This window comes from Gopherus flavomarginatus, chromosome 5 (assembly GCF_025201925.1).
Source record: "Gopherus flavomarginatus isolate rGopFla2 chromosome 5, rGopFla2.mat.asm, whole genome shotgun sequence".
In the NCBI taxonomy this organism is placed as follows: Eukaryota; Metazoa; Chordata; order Testudines; family Testudinidae; genus Gopherus; species Gopherus flavomarginatus.
The window spans coordinates 19,495,217-19,516,118 of record NC_066621.1 but is presented as its reverse complement, the minus strand read 5'-3'; the positions used below and the strand labels follow the sequence as shown (position 1 = coordinate 19,516,118).

Here is a 20,902-nt window from a genome sequence, read left to right as displayed (position 1 = left end):
TGAGGCAGAGAGCGACAACATGATTTATCCAAGGTCACACAGGAAGTCTGTGGCAGATGTAGAAAAAGAACCCAGGAGTCCTGACTCTCAGGTTCCTGTTCTAGCTGCAAGACGCTACACTGGCTCTGAAGCTCAATTCCCTTCCTCTGAATATGTAAGTGGCTGGGTTTTTGTCTGCTAGATCCCTGGGAAGCCTCTCCCTGTACCTGACACGTCTGCTGGGTGCTCAGCACTTCTGAAGAGTCATACCATTTATTCACAGCCGGTGCCTGAATATGCACTATGGAGCCTCAATTTAGGTACTGGGTTTGAACATCTGGGCCGAAACGCTGTCCAGCCAACTTCTCTGGCCCTTTTACGGGCCTGAAAACACCAGGTGTTTGTTACTCAGAGCAGGGAAACCTCAGCTCGGTGCTCGCTTGGAGAATGAATTCTGAGGAGACTCAAATCCCCAGAAGCCTAATCTCGCCGCTGCTCTCTTGCCTATTTAGGTTTACTAAAAACAAAGCTCAAAGACTGTTTGCTCATCAAGTGCGTCTGGCTTAGCATCAGCCTGGCTGTAAGGAGAGCTCCAGCCTCCCTTGCTCCATAACCTGGCCAGGAGGCAAATTGCTTTCCAAATTGCCCTCTGGAGAATGGAGTCCCCTAGTGCCCCCAGCCCTCTAGTGCCCCCAGCAGAAGTACAACATGAGCAGAGATTGTGGAAGTTACACACACACACACACACGAACGGCAGCCGCTGGGGACAGCACATGAACCCAGCTGCCTCTGATATGGGCACAAGTGCACAAACACAATGGGCACGTGAAGAACTGCACTTCTGAACGATCCACACAGATGTTCTTCAGGCCACATGACCTGACAGCAAGGACCAAAGATCTAGCCTGGGGTCAAAAATGAAGGCTGGATCAATAGGAGCCTGCAAGCTTTGCCTTCGACCTGCACTTGCTCATCCACTTCCTAGCTGCAAGAAACGCAGTCCTTTAGGGGAAGGATGGCAATAGGACCAGCTGCAGGTAGAGAGGATTCTCATCATTAGTTGTCTGCACTGCGATAGTACCTAGGAACACCAGTCAAAGACGAGAGCCCCATCGTGGTGGGCTCTGTACAGAAGAGTCACAAGGAGGACAGTTCCTGTTGTGGATAACTCACTGTCTACCTTAGGTGCGTATCTGGCCTCCCTTACTTTAATATCTGAGTGCTTCACAATCTTGGATCTATTTCTCCTCCCATGCCCTGTGGGGTAAGGCAGGGCTGTTATGCTCATTGTACTGATGGAGAATCCGGGCACAGAGGGATACAGGGACTTGCCCGAGATCAGCCCAATCTAGGCATCAGACAGGATACGACAGGGCGACAAAACAGACTAGTGGGGTGAGCAAGAGAAGATAGCAAAATAGACCAGACTTAGCAGAAAGAGAGAGGTCTCAGTTGGCCCCTTGCCTATCCAAAATCAACACACGGTTGCTTTGTCAGAGGGGAATCCTGGGATGTCAGAGCGCTCACTCTGTCATTCTGAACCTTACCTAACAGGCCAGTAGCTGTGCCCATAGATGAGTGATTCCAGTATCTCCCGGCTCGTATAAATACTAAGTTCTGGGCACAGAATTCTAGGCCTATCTTGTCTCTGAGACACCAGGCTAGCTTATGGCTGGGGCTGGACTGGGCTGCAGTGAGATCACAGAGTTGAAGATCCCCTTTTACCACCTTGGCTTGAAACGCTTAGGTCTGTGGGGCGATGCAGCTTCTCCATCCAGTGATTTTTCCTGCCCTGGACCCTCTTCTAGAAAGCCGTGAAGAGCAGAGGAGAAATGTGACCAGACCTCTCCCATCCAAACATGCAGGGAAAGCATCAGGATGAGAGGTGAGAGGCCCAGTGCCAAAGAAAACCTCCTGTGAACTCGAGCATTTCAAACCCAGCAGCTAAGAGGAAAGCTGAGCCCCTTGGACATCAGCAGAGGGGCTGTGGATTGGACTCCGGAAAAGCTGGACTAGCAGTTTGATGACAGCCTGCAGAGTGAAGGAATTCCAGATCAGGCCCGAAAACCTGAGCAAATGTCTGAGCAACTAATTAAAATACACACACGCTCCCCCATACACAAGGATGCACAAAGTCCACAAATGGCCTCTTACAGACAGACACATATGTGCACACATGTACCCTCTCATGCCAAGACAAACATACATTCACACATACACTCCTACAGAGACAGCTGGACACACACACACATATTTGAGGACACATATACACTTACACAGAGATTCACATAAGCACACACTCATGCTGAGACACAGGGCAGGTGAGCAGGGCAACTGGTCAGCCTGAGTGATAACTGCCAGGGGATGCGTCACAGCACTGTGCTGCTCCCTCACACCCCTTTTCCTACCCTCATTGGCTGGCAGCCACTCTGGGCTGGTGCAGTGCAGAAAATGTTTTACGCTCCAGCTGGCAAAACACTAGGAGCTGGCCCTGCTGAGAGAGTCACCATGTACACAGCCACACGGTGTTACATCCCTCCCATACCTGGACAAGAAAGGCTCTCCCAGGACAGTTACCCATGCTCAAACAGCTTCCTTTGTGCAATCCTTGCTGGCAGGTGCCAGGTACAATCACTTGTTTCTCTGAATGAAACAAAGGGGGGGGGGAAACCCCTATGGGAAGGTCATGAATGGTCAAGAGAAGCCGGAGGGGAAGGCTGCCCCCTGGAAGGGCTTCCTGCAGGGGAGCATCCCATGGCATTTGCAGGACTTGCTATCTCCTGAAAACAGCCTGCAGTCCAAAGCCATGGCCAGCAACTTTCTTCCCCATCTTCAGGAGTTTGCTCTTCATTTGGCCTATCAGTATGGTGTTTCTCACTGAAAGGGCACAGGTGCAAAACTGATTTTGAGAAAGAGATGTGAAGACAGAATACACAAATGCTTGGCTTTCATCCAAGGGTCCGAAAGCACTCCTCTGCTCATCTTCCCAGTGCCTCTATGAAGGAAATGCAGGCCCTTCACCCACCACTGCAGTGCAGCCACCTCTGGGATGGAACCCAACAGCTTCTGACCAGAGCCAATTGAAACTACAGGGGAAATTTAACTTAGCAGAACATAAATTCCCAAGTTGGGATTTACCCAGGATATTGTGGCTAGCATCCCTACCTTTAGAAAAAGGGCTAAGGGATCTGCCCTGAACACATGGACCCGTACCTCAGTTGTACACGTAACCCAAAAGGCAGAAACCCAGCTTCTTCGCTGAGCAAAGAGAACCAGTTACACGTCTCAAGGCACACTTGTATTCTCCTGAGTCCCTGTTCCAACCTAGGCCAGCTGCCTCTGAAGTATGCACCAGCTGAGCATCACTCACTCCTGGCAGGCTCCCCCTAGTCTCCCACACCAGACCTGGGCATGGAGTGGCACAGGTCAGGGGCAACAAGGAGCCCCCCTACACCAGGGGAATTCTCTGATGGGCGGATACAGCTTCCTTCTGGCCCCTTCGCACCACTCAGTTTCAACTCAGAGTCCAGCCCAGCGCCTCCCGCCGCTAGGACTCAGCTCTGACACCCAAGGAGGAGCCCCACGGTCTGAGACAACATTGCCACCCAGGTGTTCCAGGGACGTCTCCCAGCCGTGCACTTCCAGCTTAACCTTACTCAGCTTAGGAAGCGTAACCAAGATCACAGCTCAAGGTGGCTTGACCCAGGGACTGGGCAAGGATAAAAGCCAGAGAGAAAAATAAAAGACCACATCACCTCAGAAAAGGCACTTGGATTTGTCCCCACACATCATAATTTTTCCTCACAGAAATGTTCTTTGCCCTTGCTGTTCCATGGACCAAGCTAGCTCCAGCCAGTTTTTCGGCAGTAGCCAGCTTGGAAAGCCAGCAGCAAGACAGAAAAGGGACATCCTGTTCAACGGCAGGAGGTTTGTTTCCTTAGCTTGAGTTTTTGTCCTAGCTGAGCTGCGTTCTGCACAGGCCAATAACTCCCTTCAAATCCCTCACTTATAACAAGAGCTTAACGTCCTGCGACTTCTCCTTCAAACTCAGCATAAGAACGACAAGGCACCGGCTCAAACCCAAGGGCTGAATTGAGTCTCCGCAGCCCCTAATGCCTGTTTTATTAAATGCAACGGAGACAGCCAGAAGCCAAAAGGCCGCTGTGGCAGGAGGAGTGCTTGAATTCCTATCCTGGTTCAAAAGGTCACTCGGGATTTTTTGGGGGTGGCGGGGTTGCATGTGGAATTTCTTTTAATAACGTCTAAGTTGCAGACAATCCTCTACAAGTCCCAGGAGGAGCAACCCCAGGCTCTGCCTGCTACTCAGATCCCACCCTCGCTGTCACACACATCCTCCCCATGGCACTGAAGAGGACATGCTGAAGCCAGTGGCCTGGTGAAGAGGGCTCTGGCATGGAGGCTTGTGCCTCATGCTGTGGGTATGAGCTGGCAGCAGCAGCATGGTCCAGAGTACAGGGCATGGGGCTGGGAATCAGGATGCTTGGGTTCTATTTCCAGCTCTGCCACTGACTCACTGCAACACCCTAAGCAAGTCACTGGGCCTCTCTGTGCCTTAGGTTAGGTTCTCACTGCCAAAAAAGGCACTGGAGTTTTTATCTGGATGCAGTTACACAAGGTAAACCCCAGGTGCGGGGTATAGGTTTGACCTTAACTCGCCAGCTCTAGGTAATAACTATCTGCGCCTTGTCTCCACTAGGATTTTACATCAGGATAACTCTCTAGGTGGAATGAACACCACTTTTTATTTTTTGCAGTTAAGACACAGCCTCAGTTTACTTGCCTGTGAAATGGGGATAATGGAGACCTACCCTCCTTTGAGCGCCATGGATAAAGGGCCAGACCCTCAGTTGGTGTAAACTGGTGTAGCTACAGCACCTGCACTCGCTGATGACCTGGCTCAAAAGATGCCTTTATACATGCAACCTAGGATTATTTTCTAGCAGTTGTGTTCCTGAAGCCAACGACAGCTGGTTGCCTGGAACTGCCCACTGGTCTAAGAGAAGAATAATCAGATAGGTCAGGAGTCTCAGGTCTGCATTTCACAGAGAGGGTGTGGGTCCCTCTCTGTGAAATGTAGACAACAATCCTTGGCCTTCCTTCTGGGAGGACAGCTAGCATCTGTAAACCAAGAGCACTAGGAGCTGCAAACCTTGGCTGCAAATTACACAGGAGGTGGAGACTGGTTGGAAGCAGGTTCTCCACGCCACCAAGAAGGCCGCTGTTGCTCTAGAGCATAGAGCCACCAGAGATGGTGCCCAAGAAAACTTTGGGGGGAGTTTGTTTGATACAAGGGGAAGGAGAATTTGTCCTGGCTGGCAGGGGGCTCCCAACCAAGGAAACATGGCCTGAAATGTAAGCAGCTGGGAAGCTGATCAGATTGACAGACCCCAGTGAGTGGGAAGGGAATGTCACTGGGCAAGCAAAGAGCAATGGTCCCTGGGTGAGCAGCAGGGACAAGGCAGAGAGATCTGTGTGGGGAGGAAGTGGACTTTTTCTGTCTGATAAACTCCCCCCCATCCCCTGGGCTATATTGCTTCCCACAACTCCCTTCCAAAAAAACAACCATCCAAGTGCACATGAGAGAGGACGGGTGAGGCTCGCGTAGGGGGCACATTTACGGCATTGGTCGCTACCCCATAAGCCCCAAGCAGCACAAGAAGGCAGGATCTCAGCTTCCCACTTCATCCTGTCCCCATTACCTAACACCCAGTTCCTGGGCTGAGGCACCTGACTGGGAGGAATCAAGATAAAGCCGGACGCTCACGAGCAGGGGAAAGAAACAGTGAAATAATCTCCCTTCCCCAGGCCAAGGCCTACTAAAGCCAACTACCCTCCACCACCAGTGGCCCTCAGTTCCTGCAAGCAGCCTCTTCTCACCCACCCTTTGCACTGCCTGTGGAATTCCGGCCCTCCTGCTGGAGCCAGGATTTTTGTAAACACATGACGTCCTCTGCTCTTCATCCCGGCTTTGCTTTCTTTCCTTGGGCTCATCATCTCCCGGGAAAGGAAGGCAGGGCCACCCCTCCCGCCTCTGGTTCCAGCTGTGTAAATCTCGGGCTCGCTATTAACAGGGAGGACGGCAAGATCCCGGTGATGAGGCTTAATGCACAACGTATGTGCACATAACCCCCCAGCGATGAGCTCACTACCGATCCCGCTGCAGGTGCTAATGAGAGTGAAATCAGCTTGGGGCCGCTTCCGCCTCTTCCGCGGAGATCTGATGCGAGAGGGACTGTAAATTGCTCCATCTCCTTGGCTTCTCTACCCCACCCCTGGGTGCTAATAGGCGCGGTGCTATTCCCGCCTCCTCCCTCAGAAGGTGCCAATGGAGGAAGGGGTGGTGATGCTACAGGAGGGCAGGTGGCCTGCTAGTTCTGTTGAGGCAGTGCTGTGACAATAGGGGACAGGATGTGCGACCCCTTTGTAGGCAGATGCAGGGTTTGTCTTGGCCTGGGGATTATTTACCCACCCTGGTTGCTGGTTGACATCCCTGCCATATTTGCTATTAACTCATCTATTTTGGCAGGTGCAGGGCTGACCCTCAAGCACAAGCAAAGGGAACGGGCAGCTGAGGCGCCTGCATCTGAAGGAGACTGGTCCCTTCTCGGGTAGCTGGGGAAGAGCAGAATGTCCTTGCCAGACGCACACCCACACGCCAGCAGGGCCGATGGGGGAGGCAGTTCATGTTGGTTTCCCCCACAGACACAGACGCACTTCTGGCAGCAGGGGTCTGCAGCTCTCAAAACACAGGGTGTGCAGATGTGTGCGCGCTCACATGGGGGACTTCTGCCCTTTTGCCACCCTCCTGACTCCTCATGCTACTCTCCCTCAACTGAGCACTCGCCACACAACAACCAAGCGAGGCTATTCCCAGACAGAGACTGTCTCACTTGGTGACCCAGTGGGATGGGCTCCCCTCTCCCCCCGAGGCTGAGCTGGCTGGCTGATCTCCTGGATTCTACCCCCAGCTCTGCCACTGGCTGCCTGTGTGACTGTGCACGTCACTTCTCACCCCCACCCCATGCCTCAGTTTCTCCATCTGTAAAAGCAACCAGTCTTGTAGAGAGGATGGTGGAGGACAAACCCAGCTAGCGCTTGCGTGGCGTGCAGCCACATGTGGATGAAGGAGGCTATGAGCATTATTTTTAGCTGCATAGCCTGGTGCAGGGCAATACCTGCCCTGCTCTCCACCACTGCCCACCACTCCCAGGAAGCACCCCTGGCAGGGAGCCTCTGCTTGTGTGACGCGGCGCGGTGGCTCACGCTCTGTCCCTGCATCTCATAACCCTTAGTGCTGGTACCCGTGGCCCCTCCGAGGATTCCAGGACGGGACGGGGCGGCTGGAAAGCACAGAACTTCTCTCCTGGCATGAGGAGATCCACTGACTTCCCAGCACTCCTGGGGTGCCGCCGCAGAATGAGAAACAGCCTTAGGACACCACTGCCGCCTACGTGGGAAATAATAACCCCAGGCCCAAGCAGGGACTGATCGCTAGGTGCTGCCAGTTCAGAGCTCCTGAGCAGCTCCGTGCTCACAGATACCACCAGAGGGATGAGATCCAGGGCTGGATGTCTCTCTTGTCAGCAATTTTCCCGAATAACATGTCTGAAATACGTAACTGGGAGATTACGATCTTTCAGCATGAGGTCCCGGGGCAGGGGCAGTGGGCGGGAGTCAGCATTTCACTGATGATATGTCAGTGTTTAAAGAACTCGGATGAGTCTTTGAAGGTTCCCAGCTGTTGCTGCTGTTCTTACTGCTACATCCAGATACAACAACAACTGGTTTTTTAAAGAAAAGATCTGCCCCCAACATACATTTTTGTGTTGGTTTCTAACACAATGGATTCTATGCCGCAGAGCTGAGGACAGGCAGGACTCGAGAAATCAGGGGTAGTACTAGAATGCGGCAGGGCAGGGCTCGGCCAGGGATCAGGGCATGGCAATAGGGGGAGACGTGAAGGCATGACCGAGCTGGGTAACTGAATGCAATAATGCAAAGCCAGGCTGAGCCAGGGAGAGGGCACAGCAGGGAGATGGGAAAGCCAAAGCAGCTCCTGGAATGTTCCACGATAGACCTGAGCAGAGAAGATGGGGATAGCAGATCGTTAGGGAGCTCTTGTAATGCTGCATGACAAGGCTGAATGGGTGAGCAAGAGAACCGTGAGGCTGGGAAGGGAAGGGGGCATGGCAGAGTGGGGATGGAGAGCGGGGATCGCAGCTCATCACACCCTCCACATCCATTCTGCTGGGTCCTGCATCTCCATTTTCTGTGTCTTTCCCAATTTTGATGCCTCTTAAAACTTTTCTCTCCGTCGCTCCAGGATTCGCTCCCCGTACGAGTGGCTCAGCGAGACTCCCCAGCAGCTAGGAGTCCCATTTCTTGGCTGGTTGTGCCTGCAGACCTGCCAGGACTTGCTGACGACAAGCAAAATTTCTAGGAATGCTGTTTCCCAGTTCAGTGGGGAAAACCTGTGACACATGTACTGCTCACCCACTGGAGCAGGCCTGAAGATTGTCTGCAAGGAGCCCTTTGCACAGCTACATGGCAGATTACATGGCATGTTGGTGGTACCAAGGGGCACCCGAGCCTTGGAAAGGGGATCTTAGGACAGCACTGGAAAAGCGAACCACTATTTTGGCTCTGAATTCGCCAAGGGCTGGGGATGGGCCACACTGTTGCTGTTGTACTGAATGAGTTTCCTCCCCTGTTTCATTCCATGAGACCTTGTGCATGGCCTTGCTGGCATCACACCAGCTGGGAAGCTTGTACAGTGGAACAGGACTCTTGACATTTCCAAAGCCAGTTTTCTGGGCTCAAAAGATTCTTCAGAAGGCACAAAATGAGACATCAAGGGATTGCCTGGACCTGATCCTCGGGGCCCTGTTTCATCTCAGTTGGATTCCATCCATACTGCAGAAAGGTGACACTTTCTCTTTTTTGTTTGAAGTATTGTGGCCGTGTTGGCTGCAGGATATTAGTGAGGAGAGGTGGGTGAGGTGATATCTTTTACTGGACCAACTGCTTTCAAGCTTACACCAAGCTCTTGAGCCAGAGTCATCTCCCCTGCTGGTGCACAAAGGCCTACTGAGGATCCCAGCTCTGCAGGAGGCAGGAACCTTGGCTCGGCGAGGAAGGGCCGAGCGACACGGGCTTCCTCCAAGATACCCATACCTGACACTGACTGAGGACACCAGGCTGCCCCTCTTCCCCCTGCAAGCTCCCAGTGTCCTGATCATTTGCAAAGCACTGTCCAGACACCTGGGACCTCCAGATGGAAACAGAGGGTGTGGGAAGGTCTCAGATGGTCATTACCCAGATTGGCACCATCCTGATTATGCTTCTTGGGAGGCAAAAATTACAGCAGGGACTTAGACACACTGCAGATTCTCTGCCAGCCAGGATTCACACCACGAGCCATGAAGTACATTGTTCCACTGACCCTCAGCATGGGGGGCTCAATATAGATTATAGATTCAGAGGGGCAGGAGCTGTCCAGGTTCACTTACTGGGATTCACACTCATCCCTTTAGTCTAGGATGGGGGGGTAGGGGGACACAACTCTTGTATCCTGCAGGTGTTCAGCTTCCCTACCTATCAGGTCTATGGGTCCTGAACATCCCCTGGCAATCACTGGCCTGATGGGGTGATTGTAGGAAGGAAACTCAGCTTCGGACAGTATAACCAGCACCATGTGCAAGAGCTGCTCCTGCTCCACCTACAGGGCTTAGCTCCTCCCACCAGCTGGAGACACAGAGCTCCGCCTCCTTGAAGGTACATCATCCTCAATCCAAGGAAAAGAATAATCATGTATTATTATCTCTCCATTAATATTGCAATATTTCCAGGTTGGGCCCCTTTGTGCTAGGTGCTGTACAAACATAGGATAAATGGCAGGTCCATGCCCAAAATAGCTGTAGCTGTCTCATCAATAAGACATGCACAGAGCCTCTGAGCTAGACATCAGCTCCTGCTTCATCCTTCCCCAGCCCAGAATCAAAGCTTGTTTCCCACCAGGATAAAGGGGACAGAGAATGGAGATCTGCAAGGGGCTGTTTAAAAAGAGACGTAGGACAGCAACAAATCCTTTCCATGATAATTCCCCTAGTGAAGAAACCCAGCAGTATCTGCCTGACCCTAGAGAAAGGGTGGGGGGCCCTTTAACTTTGCTAGCTGGACTGGCCACTTAGAGCAGCTTGCATTCCTCTCTGGGACACAGCAGCAATAAACACTGCAGTAAAATCTCACAGCTGGAGGATTTGTGCAATGCCATACTGCGTGTCTGGAGGCACAGGAGGGAACATGGATCACCCTGCAGCTCCGAGACACTCCTCCTTGGACCCGCGTGAGGCAGAACATTGAGGGGGGAGGTGATCCATCGCGATGGCTCGGAGACTGGCTGCTCCACCAGAGACTTCTCAACCACGAGAGCTGATTTGCTGCGCCCAGCCTCACAATGCAAGATTGGAGAAATGTGAGCCTGCTGCTTATGGGCCTGGGCCTGACCTTGTGAGGGTCTGACCACCCTCCTACCTCACTGATATCAATGGAAGCAAAAGGTTCTCAACAACTCATAGGAAGCACTGAGCACATCCCAGGTTCATGCCCAGAATCAGGATTCAGGGTTAACACTCCAATGAGATGAATGGAACAAGCCATTCCTCTTGCAGGCTTTTTTCAGGCTGCCTGCAGACTCAGGAAAACATCCAGCTATCAACTACACTGGAGTCACGTTTTCTCTGCAACTATGAAAGCCAGAAACACCCTGTTTTGCATAGTAACCTCTATTAACACAGCCCAGCTTTATGTGCATCCCACAGTGATTAGACCACGTATAAGGGTTTGATAAGCCTGCTGCTGCCTTCAAGCCACTAGAGCTGGTCCTTTAGCTCAGGCTCATAATTTTAGATCCAGAAGCTGTGGGGTCAATCTCTGCGGACGACTCAGCCAGTGGCACGCTAGAGGTACTTGGTCCTGCCTCAGCACAGGGGTGGGGTGGGGGTGGACTAGACGAACTCTCGAGGGCCCTTCCAGCCCAGCATTTCGATGGATCCTATGGTTAACATGCACACTGAGATTCCAGAGCACAGTTCTGCAGCCAGGAGCAGATTCCCTGGCTTTAGACTCATGGGGAACACCTGCCTGCCTGCCTGCCTCCACCCCGCAACCCTGAGCAGCTTGCCAAACCCTTACCCAGACAGTTGTGGCCGTCGTGTGCCAGGCGGAAGCCATCGTAGCAGATGCAGCGGTAATTCCCTGGGATGTTGACACAGTCGTGGACGCAACCAGCATTGTCATCCCGCTCACACTCATCGACATCTGCAGAGAGGGGAGAGAAGCGAGGAGAGCGGTGAGAGACCTGAATCCCCTCCCCAGGCCCATCGCTGTACCACAGATCAGCTACACGCCTCCAAGGTAGGAGGGGGTTCACTGAGACTTGCTAACTCATTACACATGTGATGCTCTTGGTCACCACACTGGCTATGGTCAGAGTGACATGCACGCCCCCTAACATCACACATCCCAGTGTGGGCTAGTGCCACTCACTTGCATTTTGGTGCTCCTTGCACCATGGCAACAGTATGGCGGGAAGGATGGGCATGCCATCGACACTGAGACCAGCCAAAAGCAGCTAGGCAGGAGCAAAGCACCATAACCACGGGCCTGTTATCAGCCTCTGCCAAGAGTCAGCAGGCACGGGATGCAAAACAGAGATCACGCATTGAAACGTCAGATACAGTTGCAGTCTTAAGGAAGCCATCGGCTCATGACCAACAGAACAAGCCATGCAAAGACAGCGTGACCTTTGCTGTGGGCTCCAAGAGCAAAATCCGCACAAGTCAGGATAGCTGGGCTTGACACAGGGGGTGTCCACAGAGGAGTAGCCGATCCTGCAGCTGCCCCTGCTGCTAATGCACCATTACTCTGAATGTGTAGCCCTGCTCTGCCCCAGCAACCCACGTGCATGGGGAAAGAGGATGCTCCCATGGAGCTCAGCTTCATGGTGGGCCTGGGATGCAAACATCCTGCATGGGGAGCTCTCTTCCCCTCACCTCCTTAGCAGGACTCTTGCTGTGGGACAGTAAGGCCCATAGGACAGAGGGCAGGATGCGTCACTGAGTAAGCTAGTCTAGTAAAGAACTGGATGCGTTTAAAGCAACATGGTGCAGACAAAACTGCTGGGCTGACCTCTTTGCTAGCTTATGGCTATGACTTCCATGGGGTTGCACAGTACAAAAAACAACTCCGGATACACCCCCATCTAATTAAAAAAACACAAGTCATTACTTGGGTCAATGAAATCATCTAGGATTCTTAAAACCAGTTTAACTCTCCGCTGCTGATGCAGTTTGTGTTTTCTGCATCTCTCTCAGCTGCAACAGCAAGTCTAGCCTGGCCACTTCCACTTTCTGTTTACAGCCTGTTTTTCACTCTCCTGGTTTGTCCCTCTGTACTAAGGCTGGAACAATAGGAACTGCCGTACTGGATCAGATCCAAGGTCCATTCAGCCCAGTATCTCATCTCTGATAGTGGCCAGAATCAACTGCTTCAAAGAAAGTTGTAAGAACCTCACAGATCTCATTCTGTTCTCTAATAATTAGAAGTCAGCTTAAGCCCTGAAGGATGAGGCTTAATATCCCTTCCAAATTTTGTCATCATTAATTACGATAAGTCTGGATATGCTTGTTATCTGTGTAAATACCCAGTCCTTTCCTGGCTCTTGCTAAATTCTTGGCTTCAGTCTGAGGCTGCTGTGTGTGGGATAGTGGAAATATAGGGCATCATTTGCATTTTTAAAATTGGTTCTCATTTTCTTTTCTTTTGTTGAACTTCACAGCGTGTCTCTTCCTATTAAGCTGTGTAGAAATGCCTTCTTTCCCTCACAACACAAGCTAGATTTTGGACCTCAGTTGACTGGCTGTCGTCTCTTTAATCTCTTTGTTTGTTTCTCCACCATTCACCATGTCAGTGGAAGCTGAGATATTCCAGAGACAAGTGAGTTGGTTCTGATGCTTAAAGGAATGGGTGTCGTGCTCAAGAGGAAAGCGTTACAGAAGGCAATGTAATCAGAGTGCAGGAAACGAACCTTGTACAATGGTTCCCCACTACTAGTCCATGCCATCTCATTTCCAGCAACGGACTTCACTGGGGCGAATATCTGGGCAAGTGGTGGCTGCTTTACACTGCAAATGCGATTACAACAGCTAAAAGTGAGGTGCGATTGGGTGGGAACCCTCATCTTTAGAGAAGAGATGGGTTTGTGGCAAAAACGCTGAACTCAGACTACAGAGATCTGGGTTCAGTGCCTGATTCTGCCAGAGACTCCCCATGTGTGATCTTGCGCAAGTCTCTTAATTTTTCTGGTCCTCCACTACCCAACTGAAAAATGGGAATAACAATACTTCCATTCTTCTACATTTAGATCATAAGTTGTTGGGGGCAAGAACTGTCTCTTGTGGTGTATAGGTACAGCCCCTAGCACAATGAGGCCCAAGGAGCCACAGTAATGCTCAGACATAACACTTTACACAGCATCTTTTATGGAGCAACCTTTGGTTAGTGATCAAGTATCTATCCTACAGACCCCTAGAAATGACTGCAGAAAGTTTCTCGTGATCTTTACAATAGCATTCCACCAGGCGTCCCTGGCTTGGGGCATAGAAGATGAATGGTGTCAACAACATAGAGAGATGAAAAAGATGGGAAGGGATAGAGATCAAACTTGAATCTCTTCTATGTTGTAAGCAGTTATAGAGTCCCGAGGCAAGAATTGCTCAGAGCAGAGAATATCTACCTCTAGCTTTTCCCCTGCTGCCCACCATCACAGTATCTTAGCATCTGTGCCATGTAGAATCAACAGCAATAGTGAAGTCTCTAGCGGACTTCATGGAGTCTCTGGCACAAGAAGTCATAAATGGATTTCCTGAAATGGCTGAAGATGATTTTTAATGCGCTCTGTTTCCACAGTTAGGCATCTCTGAGCTTAGATTGTATGTAGATAAACACCTGTCAGGGATGGGCTAATACTTAGTTCTGCTATGAGTGCAGGGGACAGGACTCGATGACCTCTCGAGGTCCCTTCCAGTCCTATGATTCTATGAATCCATCAGCTATTTGTGTCCAGTCTATTCTGACCCCAGAGCATGATTTCAAATCAAACAAAAAGCTATGACTATTAAAATTCCAGCCCAATCATTTTATTGTTGCTCTTCATTTCAGTGAAATCATTTTGGAAGGGACTTTACACAGGGGTCACAGAATAGAGGGTACAGCATTGAGGTAACTGGGCAGAGCGCCAAATGGGTAGTCAATTTCACTACTGGGTTCTAGTCCTTTTCATGTTTTTTGCACAAGGCTGCAGTGTTTGGGTTGCAAAAATGGCAGGAAAAGTTTGATTTCTTTAAAACAAAATCCAGTGCATCCTACAAGAATTTAAATAGATACAATTGCGGGAATCTGTCTTTTCCTAAAAGTGTGGGGGTGATGCCCACCACGGCTTTGTTTTTACAAATTCTAGATTCCGAGCCAAATTCCACCCTTCAATTAAAAATAAGACCCAGCCTTCTCCTGGCCCAGAAGCTCCCATTGCACAGGCTGACCCTGTGCTGGCCAAAACGGAACCTGTAATTCCCCAATGGCACAGCTGGTAACAACACTGGAAGCTGCAGTAGTGTAGACAGGACTGTTTTTAGGACTGTCATCCAATCCTGCAGTAGAACTTCATTGGTTAAGAATTGGAGCTTCTCATTTTGGCCTGAGTAGTCAAGGCAACAGTAGTATAAACAGAGCCACTTTGGGTTCACTGTCGCCCCTCTATAGCAGCAGCCATGGATTTACGGATAACGTGCCATGGATTTACCAAAACGAACTCTGGATTTGGGCAGGAAAGGACTATAAAGGTGCACAACTGACTGCAGTCATAGCAGAAAGCTCTCTGGCTTTAAAGAGCCACCTATCGACCTTCACTCCAACCAGCCCAGCACTCACAAAACTTCCAACTGCTAACTCTTTAAGAACACATTCATAGCTTGGGTTGGTTTTTCGCCCAGCTGGACTGATCTGCGCTCCTTACCTTTGCAATGCTTCCCGTCCCCGGAATATCCAGACTTGCAGATGCACTTGTAGGATTTGGGGGTATTCTGGCAGAGGGCGTCAATGTGGCAGTTGTCGGTCCCCTCGACACATTCGTCAACATCTGTGGGGAGGAAGAGAGAAAGCAATGTCACGAATCTCTGCACTTCTGCACTGCTGCACTGCCTAGAGATGCACTAAAAACATCCCACCTGTCAATACTGCGCCCACTGCTGCCGCTCTGCGGGTGAAAGATCAGCCTGAGAGACTGAAATTCTTGGTGTAGCCACAGACCAGGTGAAGCACGGGCAGCAGCAAGGCAGGCTCGCCACGTGCACTGACCACGCCCAATCAATGGGCCTCAGCCGAGCCATGGAGGGAGCCCCGCTAGGGGCGAGCCATCAGTCTCCAGGCCTGCTCCAGCCCTTGGCCTCTGCTGAGACTGCCAATGACAGGCCTGACACAGCTGGCGCTCACATCCGTGGAAAGACTCCCAGTGACTTTACCAAGAGCTGGATCAGGATCAGTACAAACAAGTTCAATCATGAGCTGTCGGGCTTGATGCGGGAATCCCCACACAGTCAGAGAGCGCCGCTCCCTCCCCAGCCAGCCTTCTCCCCGGCACAGCCAGACAGCACCAAGCCCCCCCAGTGACTAGAGACTAAACTCCCCTAGTCTCCGGAAGCGGGTTCTCAGCCCTGTTGGAGACATTCCACTCTGCCTAGGTCTCCAGCTGGCCCCCCTTTCAGCAATGGGGTTTATCCTCACAACCCCTGCGTGAGGCAGAGCCGGGCTATGATCCCCACTGCACAGATGAGGCACAGAGTGACTCGGTGACTGGCCCAAGGTCGGACGGTGGCTGATCCGAGAACGGAACCTAGGTCTCCTATATCCCAGTCTGTGACCTTAGCTGCAGCCCATCCTCTTGACTCCTTGCTCCAGAATGGAGTGCTTCTTCTCCTCCTCTCTTCCCTCAGGTCTCCTCTTGCCAGTCTCTCCCTTCTTCTGCCCCCGCCCCCCCGGCCCTTTCTACCTCCTTCGCCCACCAACCTGGTCTCCCTTCTCAGCTCCCACTGCTTAACCTCACTCTCTTTTTCCCTCCCTTTCTCTCCATCTGTCTGCTTCACACGGTCCTCTTCTCTCTGCCTCACTCCCTTTTCGCTCACTCTTTAGAAGGTGCCCACCAGCCCTGTTGCAATTCAGCAGCAGCAGCAGCAGCTACGCTGGCAGGCGATGTACCGATGGCAGGGGATAAGCACCAGGTAGGAGGTGGAGGAAAGGCCTGGCTTCCCCACCACCCCGGCTCCAGGAGGATGCAGTCTGCTGGCTGCAAAGATTTGACACAGCAGGAGGCAGAGTTATTGGGGGTTTTAATGACAGTGGCCATTTATAAACAGACAGCCCTTGACTGGGGTTTATGAGTAATAGGCTATTCACCTGGTTCCCTTCTGGCTTTTCATTATGTGGTTCCCTAAGGGTATGTCTACAGTTCAATTAAACACCCATGGCTGGCCCATGTCAGTGGCCTCGGGCTGCGGGGCTGTAAAACTGCAGTGTAGACGTTTGGGCTCAGGCTGGTGCCCAGGCTCTGGACTCTGCGAGGTGGGAGGGTGTTTTATGGCAGTGTAGACATACCCTAAGTGAATAACAGAGTCCTCATGTGCAGCAGCAGGCACGAACCCGTCTACGGCTCACATCTCATTCGTTCAGCTAGAGTGCCACCACTGCAATTAGCTCGACTGGTTGACTTTTCAGCCCCAGCCAGGGACTGACAGGTCCAGGCCCCACCCCTAGTGCTGCAAGCTGGCTGATGAGCTATTGTGGCATCTTATTCTGCTTTTGCTTCCTTCTCAGGCTGGCTTTCACCCCCGGTTCTCACAAGAGCGAAGGGCACAGAAGCTGTGCTGATGAGCAGAATAATGCAGGCGTTTAAAAGGGTTGTAACGACTACGCAGACCGTAAAAGGAGAGAGAGTCAGTAGCTGCATCTCTCTCCACCGCAAGGTACTGTACAGATGGTTTCACAGAGCTAGAGGAATGGTGGGCTGGTTGGGTTGAGGCACGGGACTGAGGCTTAGGAGAGCTCTGTTTGATTCCTGTCTCTGCTACAGACTCCCTTTGTGACCCTGGTTAAGTCACTTGACCTCTCTGTGCCTCAGTGTCCCATCTGTACCATGGGGATCATAGGAAGGGTGTTGTCTGGGTAGGTCCATTTATACTTGTGAGGCTCAGACACTACAGCGACGGGGGCTGTATAAGACATAGGAGAGGGGGATAATAAAATAGGTCTTGACCCACAGCAGGACTGCTCCCTGCAGTACACCATCTAGCTCACAGGCTCTCAGCTTGGGGGTCGTGACTATTTGGTCCTTCTCAAATGGCTAATCTCAGTGGAAAGAGATTGAAACCCACAGATCCTTGGAAAGCCCAGAGTGGCAGGGATGCCGCAATTTTCTCTTGGGAGACTATTCCACTGGCCTGGGAAATCTTTGCTTTCAGGAGATCTAAAGGGCAGCTGAGCAGACTCCCAAGTGGGGGAAGCCGCCATTCGAAGCGTGAAGGTGACTAATGGGAGTTATCCCAAGGAGGGAGTCCCACGTCGAGCAGGAGAAACCCCAGTTACTATCTCTCGCCCTGCCTCTTATTCTCACACTTGCAGGGAGATCATAGGAGCTGCTATTGGGAGGTTTTCACTTGCAACACAGAGGGGGCACATGCATGTATACTGTATAAATATTTACACAATCCATTCAGATTTGTTATCCTACATTAATCATGGCCGGGAGCCACTACTGCAACCCCCGGGTCATTAATCATCCATTAGAACCTCACCCAACACACTGGAGACAACAGAAGATTTACAGTCTGGGGTGGGGAAATTGGATCCAACTTTCTGCCGGAAGAGGCACCTCCAGACAGGGTGGAAGAGAGCACAATGCAACGGTTCCACGTCGCCATCGTGGGACCTAATTGCCTTCTTAGACTCAGGGCAGGTCTACGCTACTGCTTGAATCGATCTAACTTACGTCACTCAGGGGTGTGAAAATGCATACCTCCCCCAAGCAATGTAAGTTACAGTGATCTAAGTGCTGTCCACATTGGTGCTATATCGCCGGGAGATGCTCTCTCATGGAGACAGAGTAATCACACCAACGGGCGAGCGCTCTCCCGTCAGCACAGAGCGTCTTCACCAGTCGCGGTGCAGCTGCATCGGTGCTGGAGCACTTCTAGTGTAGACCTGCCCTCAGGCTCAACTTGCTCGGATCGAATTCACCAGGGAGCCCTCTGCTCAAATCCCTCTAGGGCTCGAGGTTAATACAGCCACTCAGTGCACAGAGTGCTCACGATGAGAGAAATCAGATTTTTTGTGCCACAGCTTTTCCGGATAGTAGCGAACCCTGTCAGGCCCGAGCGGTTACCTCATAACAGCCACATGGAGACAGCCACATTCTGAGCGCATTTGGCCTCGCTGACAGCTCGCACTGGGCTGGGCACAAGGAAGGGGCCAGTCCCCACTGTTAAAGCTGTTGGCAGTGAGACTTCCCCAGCTGCAGACTTACCCTGTGCTCCCCGCTGTCTGTCCCCCCACCAACCGCTGCCACGCGCACTTCACCGATCTGCTGCAATAAAGAGCCTGTGTGCAATGAAAGCTGCTCAGCTTCCCCAGGGATGCTTTCTGCTCACCTCCCTTCCTTTCTGAAGCTGGGATCAAGGCTGTCACCGGCCCCATCTCCCTGCATCCTTCCTCTCATTGCCTTTCCACCCTGGTCTCTGCCCTGCTGCCCATCCCTATCGCTTATTCTTCTGGGAAGGGAAGCCCTCGCTAGTCCAAACCTTCCACCTTCCTGGGATTCCCCACCCCCTCATTCCTATGAAACTGTGTATTTCCAACAGGGCAGCCACTGCCGCAGACCCTCCAACAATAGATGAAGATGAAAGGGCTTCCACAGAGCCAAAGACAATGCTGTAGTTTAGAACTAGCATCTACTCCACCACAGGGAACCCTTAGGACACAGGGGTCTGAGATACAGACGGAAGGGAAGGAGGGTCAGATTCTGTTTTCAGTCATACTGGTGTAACTCCAGGGTAATTCCACTGATTTAAATGTAGTTACTCCTGATTTACACAAACGTAGCTGAGTTCAGGATCTGGCCCAAAGTTCCTTACAGTTCTACGGGAGAAAGGGGGAAGGTAATTTCCTCCCAAGCAGAGCCAGGCATTTTATTGTGGAAATATACCCCCACTCCTCGCCTCACCCTGCCCCCAAGGGCGCATGCACCCAACAATACACGGGCACCACTTTTAAAATTAAAAATATCTGCAAATAAAAACAAGATGGAAAAACCTGCAAAAGCCCCCAAAAACTTAAAGTTCATCCCTCCCCGAGTCATACTTCCCAGCTCTCGGGAACAGAGCCAAGACTTCCACACAGGATCACACAGAGAACTCCACGACCACATTTCCTAAAGGAGACGAGGGGCTCAGAGAGCTCGCCATGGTACGGGAGCGGCTCCAACCCCTCAGGTATACAGAGCCAGGAACCCATGGCTCAGGCTGCGGTGAAGGGATCCCAAGTTAAAGGCTAATGGTCGCTGCAGGACACACAGAGTCCCCCTAATCTTTTCCTTCCGCTTCAAGGCTCTTGCTGCTGCCCACACCAATCCGCAGACCTGACAGGCTGCCCCTGGGGAGACACAGGACGCCGGAGTCTTATGCAAAGGCCAGAGATGCCCCTTAGTACAGACAAGGGCGTCTTGTGCCCCAGCAAACCGCCACTGGCACGGGTTTCAAACTCTCTCTCAGACGGTACCACAGAGTTGGGGACCTGCGTGGTGCCTGCTACGAGGGAGAAGGGAAGGATTCACAAGGCTGCAGCTAAAACACTTTTCACTCAAAGAGCCATTCAGTGCAGGAGGAAGCGCTGGAATTACCATAACTCACCATTTGGCATCACGTCCAGCTGCAATTAGACTTTCAAAGGAATATTCAACTCTATGTAACCTTTTCATCGCATTGAAAGGGATGCTAAGAATAGCAAGACTCAGCACTTAGGCACGGCTGCCATCTTCACAGCACTTTTCAGACACTAACCGATTGTGCCTTGCAGAAGTAGTGAAGCATCAGTTTACAGATGAGGAAACTGAGGCACGGACACAAAGGTCTGGCTTTTCAGAAGTGCTGAGCACTTGGGGTTCCACTGCCTTTAGCAGCCCCTGTGTGTGCTTGAAAGTGCTGGAATGACTGGCCCAAAAAATGCACAGGGTGTTCACGTCACAGGCACCCAGATCTCTTTACTCCAAGTCTGATGCTTCAAAACACAAGATCACCTTCCTCCTCCTTCTGAGCGCAAGTCACAGACCAGGAGCCAGTGGGAGCTATACAGAGAACAAAAGACCTTTGGCCAAAATTTACAAACCCAGGAGGCTAAACTGAGGCCCCCTGATCCACATTTAAACACCTAAGTAAACGCAGCCTCATTTTCAGAGGCCCTGAGCAACATCAGTTTCCACTTACTTCAGTCAGATTTGTGGGTACTCAGCACTTCCAGAAAGTAGGCCACTTATGCATAGGCACCTACATTTGGATTTAAGAGCCTAATTTTAGGTACCACGGCTGGAAAGTTTTGGTATAAGTGACTTGTGGACAGTCAACTGAGGGAATCGGAGTCAGAACGGGAATTAGAACACAGACAGGCATCCAGGAGCAGTTCCCAGACGCTCTACTTAACAGCTCTTGAGGCAAGACGCTTCTTTACCCGTGCTGATAATAAAATCACATTAGCTTTGAAATTTCTAAATATTTAATTTAATTTACTCTGCTTCATTTTCACT

General features: G+C 51.4%; 1 protein-coding gene across 5 annotated transcripts in view; it reads right to left on the bottom strand.

Annotated features, from left to right (window-relative positions):
* Nucleotides 1–20,902, bottom strand: part of SCUBE3 (signal peptide, CUB domain and EGF like domain containing 3) — a 101,517-nt gene that overhangs the window by 68,187 nt on the left and 12,428 nt on the right. For 4 of the 5 annotated variants that reach the window (XM_050953016.1, XM_050953019.1, XM_050953018.1 and 1 more), the window contains exons 2-3: nt 15,074–15,196; nt 11,194–11,319 (exon numbers count right to left, since the gene is read on the bottom strand). In XM_050953016.1, the coding sequence (XP_050808973.1) occupies nt 11,194–11,319; nt 15,074–15,196 (249 nt within the window). Of the gene's footprint in view, nt 1–11,193; nt 11,320–15,073; nt 15,197–20,012; nt 20,069–20,902 lie in introns of those variants that run through there. The other variant, XM_050953021.1, reaches the window with a different exon arrangement.